Source organism: Cottoperca gobio, chromosome 22 (genome assembly GCF_900634415.1).
Source record: "Cottoperca gobio chromosome 22, fCotGob3.1, whole genome shotgun sequence".
In the NCBI taxonomy this organism is placed as follows: domain Eukaryota; kingdom Metazoa; phylum Chordata; class Actinopteri; order Perciformes; family Bovichtidae; genus Cottoperca; species Cottoperca gobio.
The window spans coordinates 15,218,883-15,230,200 of record NC_041376.1 but is presented as its reverse complement, the minus strand read 5'-3'; the positions used below and the strand labels follow the sequence as shown (position 1 = coordinate 15,230,200).

The 11,318-nt window shown below is 42.2% G+C and overlaps 1 protein-coding gene across 1 annotated transcript in view; it reads right to left on the bottom strand.

Annotated features, from left to right (window-relative positions):
• Positions 1-6,434: 6,434 nt before the first annotated feature.
• Positions 6,435-11,318, bottom strand: part of pxdn (peroxidasin) — a 49,686-nt gene continuing 44,802 nt past the window's right edge. Inside the window, exons 22-24 of the mRNA XM_029461204.1 lie at positions 10,630-10,762; positions 10,077-10,190; positions 6,435-9,113 (exon numbers count right to left, since the gene is read on the bottom strand). Coding sequence (XP_029317064.1) covers positions 8,970-9,113; positions 10,077-10,190; positions 10,630-10,762 — 391 coding nt within the window. The 3' untranslated portion in view covers positions 6,435-8,969. The remainder of the gene's footprint in view (positions 9,114-10,076; positions 10,191-10,629; positions 10,763-11,318) is intronic.

Genomic DNA, 11,318 nt, shown 5'->3' with positions numbered 1-11,318 from the left:
TCTATCTTTGTCTTTGTGCTGATGACAGCAGTGAGACTAAGAACACTACAAGCAAGTTGTGGCTTTAGAGGGATGCTTGGGATTGTCTGAAGTACTGTACGGTACTGTTTTTGTCAATGGAGTCCGGTGGCTTTGAAGAGAGCATAGATAAAGGCTGGCAAGGTAGAGCGGTGAAACTATTCTAAATATAGCGTACACTTAACATGATAGAGATGTTTTTGCTAGGTCTTTCTTTTAGATGGTAATCTTTGAGGGACATGAGCTCATTACTCATTCACATTTCTCACATAGATACCAGCAGCTTCTGTTGATTTGAACCAGTCACGTCGGGTCAGGAATTATGGCTCCGGGTGATATATGACCATCCATTTATCTTCAGAGAAACAACACCTTGCAAAAGACCATTTTACTGAGAACTTTTAGAGGCCCTTACAGGCTTGAGGCTCATTCCAGATAACGCTCTTTAATCTCACTGTAGGGACGGACATGCTATAACAAGGTAGTAATGGATGCCAGTGACTAAGAGGGTCTTTGAGGGTCAATGTACTCAAAGCAGATCCATGAGGGGTCTTTTTTAACCACATTTGTATGTTCATCTAAACATCTGGTATTTTATATCGAAGTCACTCCTTTGACTTCGTCTTCACTATTAGCTTGTGATTTATTCTCCCAAGAGTCCTCACTGCTGAAGGGTTCACTGTAGCAGCCTGGTACATTGTCTTGTTCGACCCTTCATACTTGGTGATTCAGCCCGGGCAGGGATTACTGCGCTAAATGTGTTTTTGCTCATCTCATTCCTTGTGAGTAGATAACAAGGCCTTTGCCAGATATTGGAGAACAATGGCAAATAGTCTAATTGTGTGACTTGTCTAGATTCTCCACCTTAGTTCTGCTGAGGAAAACAGAGCAGAATTTACATTACAGGTCATTTAGCAGACACTCTTATCCAGAGCGACTTACAGTGAACTAAGTACAGGGACAGTCTCCCTGGAGCAACTCAGGGTTAAGTACCTTGCTCAGGGGTGCAGACTGGTATTGAACTCCCGACCTTCTAGTGTTTTGTTTGGAAGGCGTACCTCTAGACCACTAGCCAATAACCACCCACAATGAATGAATTAATGAATGTTTTTCAAGCTAACAGACTTTAGTCTCTGACTCATTTGCTGCTTGGCCAACCAACACACTGCTAATTTGAAGAATAACAGAATCTGATGTCTGTAGTCTAGCATCCTCAGAAATCTTTTAGAGTATTTGTAGTGCTGGGGTGGGGCAGGAGTAAAGTTCTCACCCACCAGTGCGAAGATATCGGCCTTCAATTCCCAGCTTGGCCGTGCATTCCAACAGATGGAGACGAATCGGTTGGGGTTTTATGTTCTTCTAGATGTTTTCTTGATGAACAGATTTTGGATTCCGTGTCCATCTGATGCTTCGAATATTTGTGTCACATCGCGAAACACGTAGGCTACAAGTGTTTCTTGGTTACCTCCACTGTATGAAATGTAATGTCCGCTTGACAACAGGATGTCCAGCCTAGCTATATGTAATGTTAGCATCCATTAGCTATTAGTCATATGGCCTACATACAGCAGGAGCACACAGCAGTCCTCAAAGATTATATTTTGTATCTTGAATATCACAACAGAAAGGAGTTCCCCTTTGTTTTGTGCAGGATATCAATCCGACACTGTTGACACTGTTTGGCTTACAGCTGAAGTTGTGACACGTCCCTCTTCAGAGATGTGTGATTATAGATAGATTGCCCTGATAAAAATCTTTGTGTACATATTTTGATTTAACTGTGTATCCAAAGCATCCAATTCTCACTTGGCAGTTTTGGTAATTTAATGCACTTTTCACACATCTCAAACTAAAGTTTCCCAGGAAAATGCCAGCCAAGGTAAATCTTGCACAGGATATCTTTTATTTCTGAAGATAAAGATGTTTTGCAGACAGATAGTTATTTTTGGTGCCGCAGTGGTTGTGTATGTGCTTGTGTGCGTGTGAACATACATTCCTTCCGCGTGTCAGCTTGGCTTCCCCCATTAGCTAGCCCATTTCAGAGGAGGGCTGATTAGGGGTCCTGGCAGTGAGGGGATTAACACGCTGGGTCAGACTGTACTCTGCTGGTGTCCACTGAGGAATGCAGGCAAATCAACCCTATCAGTCAGCCAGTCAGTCGGTCACGCAGAGTCATCCCATCTGCCAATCAGTCATCTGCCAGTGAGGAACTCAGCCAGTCCTCACGTGAGATTAGCTTGGCTTTCTATCAGCAACAATTATTTCATAGGAACTGGAAATGTTCTTCTTAACTCACTGCCCAGCTCTCACACATATTCAATATGATCATATCTATGCTGAATGACATAGAAGATAACTTACCTCCTCTTATCTGCTGACCTGTTTTGTCTGTATTTCAGCGACACTGGTCCATTCTGTTAAGGCAATTACAGTTAATAGACCTGGGAAAGGAGTTTGGTATTTTCATACGTGGGGAGAAATTCCCCCCAGGGGGAGAGGGGTCGAATGTAACACTCTATATGGCGCTGAGTTACAGCCGTAAATCAAATTAGTGTAACTTAAACGTTGGGAGTTGGAAACAACAAAAGCTGAGAATGACATCAGGGACTGAAGAGGAAAGAGGAACACAGGCGTGGAAGAGCTCAGCTACACACTGATACATTCACACACACAGTCACTTACTTCTATATCGTTAATGACTAAGTCAGATGCTGTAGCTGAATATACATGTGTACACCGATCAGGAATCAAATATGTCTAAATAGCAATGTGCCAATAATATTTACTTTCTTAAAATGCTGTTTTAAGAATTGGAAAGCACTTTGTGAAGTCACTAAGCAGAAACATTTCTGGACCCAGTAAGGTGGCCACGTATCGTTTCTTAGAAAATGTGGGTTTTGAGGACTTCAGTACATTTTACATTTACACACAAAGTGCACATGGTGCCTTGGAAAGGCTGTATCTAGAAATGCTTAGTATTGCTTCCACTTGTTTTGACCAGTTCCCTATGACATAACACGTCTACGTATCCCATGACTTAAACCGTTTTTCCTCTAAAATGAGCACGTATATTGTATATGCTTTTTTTTAATCACCAGAAAACCTGCTTAAAGTAGGAGATAGACTCCTTTTCCATTGCCAGTAGAAGAAGACTGTTTTTCTGGTGTCTCACGTTCAATGTCACGGGCTCTGTAAAGCAGGGTTGGCAAACATTAGAAAGCAACATGGAGGCGAGTGCAATGTTACGGTGGTTACACCTTTTTTATATCTGTTACTTGTTCAGTCTTCTCTTTCAAACTCTCAAAACGGAGTTGGTGATTGTTGGACTAACAAAGCCGGATTTGATTACTTTTACTTTGTTTCTGTCAAGTTTGAATGAAGTGTGTTTTAATACGATCAGCGAGGTAAGAATCACTACTTCTGTCAATGGAGTCTGGTGGTTTTGAGGAGAGCATAATAAATGTATGTTTTGTACGTTAGTAAGTATAATAATTGTCCAAATCTCTGTTTTTGTATATATTCACTAGAACGCGTATCACATAGCATTGCACTGGGAAAGGGGCAACAATGAGCGTGTCCACCCCGGTATCATATTTCCATCACTGCTGCAATGAATGCCAATTGTAACCTTTCCCACTAAAGATCAAAGCCAGATGTTAGTGGGTTTTTTGTCCTGTGGGAAAGGGGCTTAAGAGTCTACAACTTTTGTGTTTTGTAAAGTGTTACCTTTCACTAAAAACAGCTTATTGCTGCTGACATGAGGTTGATGAGAGCGATGAGAGTGAACAAATACAGTGAATTTAAAGCCAGAAAATCCAAACAACTAGCAAAAAGACACTAAAACACTCTGTAGAGTAAGGTTACACTTGTCTGTGCGTTCCAGGGGCCGGGCCAGAGGGGTGGCCACATGCTCAAGTCAGGAGGTAGGTTCATGTGAGTATATTGTATAAGAAATACAAGAAGAAGAAAAAGGAGATCCACAAGACAAAGGAAATGACATTCCCAAGGTCAGGATGAACCGTGTCAATTCTGGACAATCATTGAGCTTTCCTCTTGTGCCACCATCAGGACAAGCTTTACATACACGCTCCTCTATGTCTTCACAAAGAAAAGACACAGTGCAAAACAGGTTCAAATAAAACATGATAATGCTGAGTTTGCCAGTAGACTGCATCCATTGTGATTCCAAGCAGGTAAGACACCAGTCACCTTCCCAAGCCCTTTGACACATACAGTAACTGTCTGTGCTAACACCTGCAGTATAAACTCAGTGGGTTTAAGTGTCAGTGCCAAAAGCACTAGCAGGGAGCCATCTCATGACATTTCCCACCCACTGGGCGTGACAAGCCATCGCTGCAGTCCTTTGAGTCCCGGGATGCAAAACCTATTTTCCCCCAGCAGGACGCCACTTCTCTTCCTTTCATCCGCCTCGCTCTGGAAATGAGAATGACGTTCCACTAGCGAGGGGAAAGAATTCCCCGCCTTGGCCAGTGAAAGGTGCAACGCGGAGAGCCAATTGCCTAAATGAAATTCCAGTAGGCTGCGTGATGAGGGGGAAGTGAGAGGCTTGCTGGGTAGCCAGGCTTGTGCAGCTGCAGGCTTGTGTCCTGTCCAAACCCTGAAAGCCACAATCCTCTGCCTCTCTTCTGTCGTCTGCTTCAAGATCTGAAATGTAGCAGATGAAGATTCAGATCAACACTTTTGTCTCAGTTTTATACAACTTATTTTGTGTATTGTCTGCCCGTATCTAGCTCCAGACACCTACAGTACTTTCTTATTTACATAATCAGACCATCTCAAGAAAACAAAAGAGGCTTCATTCAAAAAGCCCGGAAGGGAAACTCTGCAACAGATATGTGAATAAGCAGAGGAAGTGCATGTGTGTATTCATGTTTGTATCTCACAGGAATACACCTATTACTCAAAGTAAGGTAGGTCCCTTGTTGTCAGAGTGATAATGTCTTTTCCTGCCCGTCTACAAGATGAAGGCACTTTTATCTGTGCAGCCACTGGAAACCTCATTTCCTGGTCCAGTCTTCCACTCACTGCCGCCAGGCCAGTGCTGAGTCTACAGGGAGAGGTATAGAGGACTAAGGGAGGGACATGGACGGAGGAAATAAAGCAAGGGGATGGAGAAGGGGGGAAGCAGAGATAAAAGGGGGAAGCTTGAGTTATTTTTGAGACTGTTCCGATCAACACAAATCACTTGTGTTTTAGTATTTAACTGAAAGCAACTAATTCTAGAGCAAAATAATTCCCGCCAAAGCACAGGTAAAATAGTTTATGGGTTTATGTGCCTGACAACAGGTGACCAACAGTCTGAGGCTTAACGTCACATGATTAAGGTTCTCAGGCCTCTAGTATTACTCGCCTTGCAAATATCTTTCCCCAAACACTTCACAGCTGCTTTCTGTTTGGACACACTTGCTTTATGCTGTCTCTAATGTCAGAACCTGGCTAATAGCAGAGAACCATGCAAAGGAGAACAAGACTATAGCTGTGTCTCAATTTGGGTTCTATCACACTTACACTTGATATTTTGAGTACATGTATCCATAGTGGTCAGAAGGTTGAGTGTGGAGCACTGGACACTTCTCACCCTCAGTGGTCGCCATCTTGGCTGCAGAGCAGAAGGAGAGGAACACCAAACTTGTGTAAATATCGGCCGAGGAAGCTGCAGTGGACGCTCCAGTGAACACCCCACAAGTTATACATGTTTTTGTATCCTACCACTTGTGAATGATGTTGTTAGACAGAAGCCATCAGTATGTTTATTGGGTTAATTTAGCAGTCTGTAAAGATTTGGTATTGCAAACGACAACACAATTGCGAACTACCTAGATTGTCATTTCTGGTAAATGCAGTACAGCCGTGTTCGATTTGAGAAAACACTATTTTGAGACACTACAAAAATAAGTACAAAGTGTACAGTATAGCCTACGACATGGACGTGTAGTAATGGAAACATATAAATGTAGACACAGTATTTGAGTCTGGTATAATGTTTACTATAGCATTTGCCAATTATAGTGCCCTCTCCTAAAAGAGAACCAGTAAGGTATGATGAAGTATGATCCGGTCTACAAACGCAAACATCAAGGCTCCTAACGAAGTGCAGGAACTACTAAGAAAGTAAATGCAAATCGAGTGCAAAATACTAGATTAGCTCTATATTAACATATTATAGTGTCCATGTCAATGACCAGCACACTCAAGCAGACAACTTGAATGCTTTTAGATGGATTTGATGTTCAGTGCAAACCGTTTTGTTATAAGCAAAATCAAAATGCCTAAATGTCTGTGCATTGTCAGAGCATCAATGAGGCGATGACAGGTCTCATCTTTCACATTGAGCTCATCTGTTGTTCAGGAGTAGGCCTCGGAGCTGAGGAAAAACAGGCACCGACTTGCATTACTATAATTAAAATGTGGCTTATTTATTTATTATTACTGTCGAGAGGCATACATACATTACAGTGCAAACCATTCTTTGGCAAACGTACAATACAAATGTCATGATACTATTATATCCACATTGACCGCTGGTTAAGGGACAGTGAAGGTAAAGCATGTTCAGTCTTGCAGAGCAGTGCATTCCATTGACACTTGGGAGTTTTTTTGGGTAAAAATTAAAAGAGAGGGAACTATGATAAAATAATATATAATAATATATGAATATGAAGACAGGTAATGAAGAGAGCTCACAGTGCTTTGACAGCCAAAACTTGGGACTCTTGCCAAAATACATTTAGCCTGATAATGAGACCGAGACAAACACTCATTCATACACGTTTATGAAAATATACCAAAATTATAACACATTGGAGCACATGAAAAGGTAATGGAGAGAAGAATACGGTTTCAAACGGCTGTAAACACACAGCTTGATGTAGACACTTGTCCAGTCCATTTGAACATATGACATGAGACCGATTCACCAGTGCGACTGCGTGCCCAGTAATCCATATGGAATCCTGGATGGAACATTCCGTAGAGTATTATTTCAGTTTAGTGACAGATGCTTGCTCAGGACGTTACCACATAAAGAAAACAATGGAAAGGAACCCTGCAGCTGCAGCCGCCTCACTACAATTAGGAGCGGAGCAAAACAGGAAAACAAAAACGTGACGCATGTTACACTAAGCGAGCCAGTGCATGTGGTACAATGGGTGGTCTAAGTACAGTACATGTTTATGGCCAGCTGACAGTGGAAAAGAATCTCACAATAGCAAGATGGAGACTTGTTTTGATTGACACCGCATCCCAATCATGAGCACCCCTCCCCCAACATTACCCTTGCTTCCCCTCTCATATGGCTTCCATTAGAGCGGAATGAGGGTCAGAGCGCTGGAGAAGCCTGCGCTCAACACATGCTCGGCTGAATGACGTCACCCCGGTCTCAAAATCTTCAACATGGCAAAGAAACATGAGCAGGACGAGCATTCCTAACCTATATCCACACTGAAGACGGTCCTCACAGGGGGAAATATACAGACACTGAACACACATGAGAAGAAACTTAAAGAGGGAAAAGCTGGATTCAAAGTGGAGGCCTGACAAAGGAATGCATGCAAGCGTGTCCTTGTCTAAACTGGAGCTAGAGAGCTGCAGGTCCAGCACAGCAGAGAAGAACAGTCAACAGTTATGGTAGCAGTCCTTCAATTGTGTGTAGTCTGTGGACTAAAGACTATACAGGAATTTAAAAGAATGTGTGATCAGGCCAAAAGAACACTGCCGTGGTAGTTAGCAGTACCAAGGGCGAAATACGGACCTCATTACAACATTCATACATAGTTTCCTAGATAGACATGTGCTATTTATGTCCTTTTAGAAGTAACTAAGTCATACATTTGGCTTTATGAGACCAAGGAAAAAACTGGGACAAAGTTCACAACATTACAGTGGTAAAAAATGGATATTCTTTCACTGCTTTCTGAAAGCAAAATGAAACTTGGAAAGGAGCACAACAGTGCAAGAGCTGGTTTTGAGTGTCCTGCAATGGGGAGTGCTACACGGCTCCACCTCACTCAAGTTCAGGACAGGCCAGCCGAGACAATAAGTAAGTCAACTAACAGGGTGTCCATGGATAGAGGAGCAGTAATCAGTAGACTTCTCTTTTGCATTACAAACATTTTCCTAGGGCTTCACATTATCTTCATATTTATACAAAAGGGAGGGAAAAAACATATTCATAACATGATATAAAGCACCTTGGATTAAAAGATGAAGTAAATCTATTCATAAAGTCTTTTAGTTTGAATAAAACCATCCTCTCAATTGTGATTTATCATAAAAAAGGCATATACTGAGTGTATATAGGTTGCTTTGCATACAAAAAACAATACTTTGAAGGTTTGTATTTAGTGATTAAATCATTAATAAAAAAAGGGGGAAATAGCACCAGTTTTCGGCATCTCTAACCTGAGAAACTTTTGTGAGACAACAAAATGGCTGCCACCTTTCAATCTACTTCCCTTTCCTGCTTGTTGACGGCAAGTGGCCCTGCGTTTTGTCACCAAGAGTTATTGGCAGGAGAGCAAACACAGTGGCTGTCTTGTTACACTTCAGAGGCCTCAGTGGACTCTGAGCAAAAGAGAAGAGGTTTGTCCGTCGTGTTTACAATCCACCCATTCATCCATTCATCCACCCATCGGTTCAGAAATAAATCCATTTAGTGATCGCTGGCTGGTTGCCAGAGGATTTCAAACCGAGCCTCAGGCTGCTGGCCCTGGTGGGGGCCACAATCCAGAAAAATAAAATAAAGTCTCCCCCCTCCCCACTCAACTAAAAGTAATACAAAATGAAACAAAACAAAAACTGAGGCTATTGGGTCTATCGAGGCTATTGGTGGCTGTGGATTGGCACACCTTCAGAAGTCCCATCCTCTCTCTGGATGTCTGTGTGTGACTTTCAGCCACTAGAGTGTTTGTCAGGGGGGGAGGGGGGGGAGTTTATTCATGGCGGGTGTCTGCTTTATGCCGCTTCTTAACATCTGCCTGTTCAAGGCACACAGGGCAGCAGGCGCCTTTTAGCTTGACGGGCCGTTTGCACTCGGCCGGTGGACAAGACTCCACAAAGCAGGTCACCTGGGTGTCCTGCAGGGGGGCAGAGAAGGGGCAACAGGTCAATTACCTTATTAGATTAGACTGGAAGGAATGTTTGTGATCTGGCCAGCTGCAGATACAGGCTGTACAGAAGCATGAATAGAGCACATGGAAACTAATACATATAGCAACACAAAGGAATATACTGAATTACACATTAAACAGAAATACAGATCAAACTTATGTACATGTTCAGGAAGGGTGCCTAAAATAAGCAATATTACCACTTCACAGATGTACACAATGTCAATGTGAATTAATCATTTCAATGTGTGGGCATGAGCTGGCACAGACTTGTGCTTTTGTTTGGCACAGAGTTACAGAAAGTGAAACATTTTTGTCTGAACAGAATAATGAAGTGCTTTGTTTTAGAGCAACACCATGATGTGTTGAACCACTAACTCTTTCCCACACAGTCCTTCTCATTGTGCTTCTGCCTGCCAAATTTAATTAGAACAAAAAAATCCTCCAATTACAGTAAGGCGTGGAAGGTGGAAAGAGATACTTCTGGGGAAGCCAAGGGGAAAGAGAGAAACATAAAAGAGAAACTGACAGGTGCATTATAAAATGTGGTGAGAAAAATAAAGTTGGGAGTGGGAAAGATGGCAACAAAAGGTAAGAGAGAAAGGGAGGCTGGAGAAGATCAGAAGCAGCCACGTTTGGCATGGAGCTGCCATCACCTCTGCCAGCAGTTGGCATTGAGAGTGTCAAAGATAAAGAATTAAAGGCAGAGAAGTGGCCGTGCTGGAGGAGGTGAAACACTGCCAAGAGCACCAGTCAGGGAGAAACTGGGGCATTTAAACTGGGAAAACCACGTCCTCCATTAGACACATGGTGATAATTAAACATTATCAGCTTCTAGAGAGGGAAAAACGAGTGGATGAAAACTGTGAGCATGTGTTTTTGTGTTGTGTAACCATTTGAACCTAAGATTGAGTTATATGATGAACATACTCTGCATTCACATATGGTGCAAGAGTCCTTTTTCCACCGCTCTGCATCTGTCCGCTCACGTCCCTCACTGTCACTGCAGTCAGTCTTGCTCAGACGGGCCTCAAGTCTTTTAATCTGCAAAGATACAAGGACACGTTCAATCAGAGGACGCACAAGACTTGCGTCACATATGCATGCTGCAGGAGTACAATATGAACTATCAAGTGAAACATATTGCCTCCATGAACCATATTACATTCTTTTAAACTTTACACAATACCCAGTTTAAACACATTCCTTAATATAAACACAATCCAGCTCTAAACACAGACTTTTACCGCAACTTTGTATTTACCAACGAAAAAAAGGCTGCAGCTGACCAGAGGACAAAGTCCGGCTGCTGGGCCCCATCCTGAGGAATAAACTGTACCTCTGAGTCGTTGATTAAAAACATGTCTGTATGTATGGAGCTTTGACGGTGTCGATGTATTAGACTACAGCACAGCGTCAGTGCAGGCATCCAGCATGGTCAGAGGTGAATCTTTGCGTGTGGGGTGTGCATACAGACACTCACCTGCTTTCGTAAACTTGTGATTGTCTTCTGCATGTCGGAGACAAAGTCCTGAAAGTCGTTGATTGAGGGTTCAGTGCTTTTTTTGGAGGTCACATTAACATTCACAAGACTTTTGACAGCTTCCTCCTCCGGGCTATAAAGACAAATGTCCAAACATAAAATCAGAAACATTTAGAAAATGATTACATCCATCTTTTTTCAATAAATGTTGACCTTGGACTGAGGACTGAGACAATAACAGAGACGAGGACGTGTCACAGTGCTCGCTGTGTGCGTGTGCTTGAGAGAGAGATAGAGAGAAAGGTGGACTATTGCACGCTATATTTCTGTCAGGCTGAGTTCACTTTTTTGGCAGAAAGAGCTCCAAGCGGCTGCAAATGCTATATGAACACGCAGCCAAAGTTATTAATATTAATAATTCTAATGTCAACGTTTAAAAAGAAGCTTTAAAGCTTCAAACTATTTGGTAGACTACAGCCCTATGTAAAACTGTCAATGCATTTGACTGTAATTTGTAATATATTGTGGTACACTGCTCTATAAACTATATATACAGTATCCCATCTATTAACTTCCTACATGTTTTCTTGAAACTCACATTTATATCTGCCAATGCTGAATTAATGTGACAAAGAGAAAAGCTTCAGATTCAGAGGAAGCATTTCAGTAACATAATAGTCACATATTGA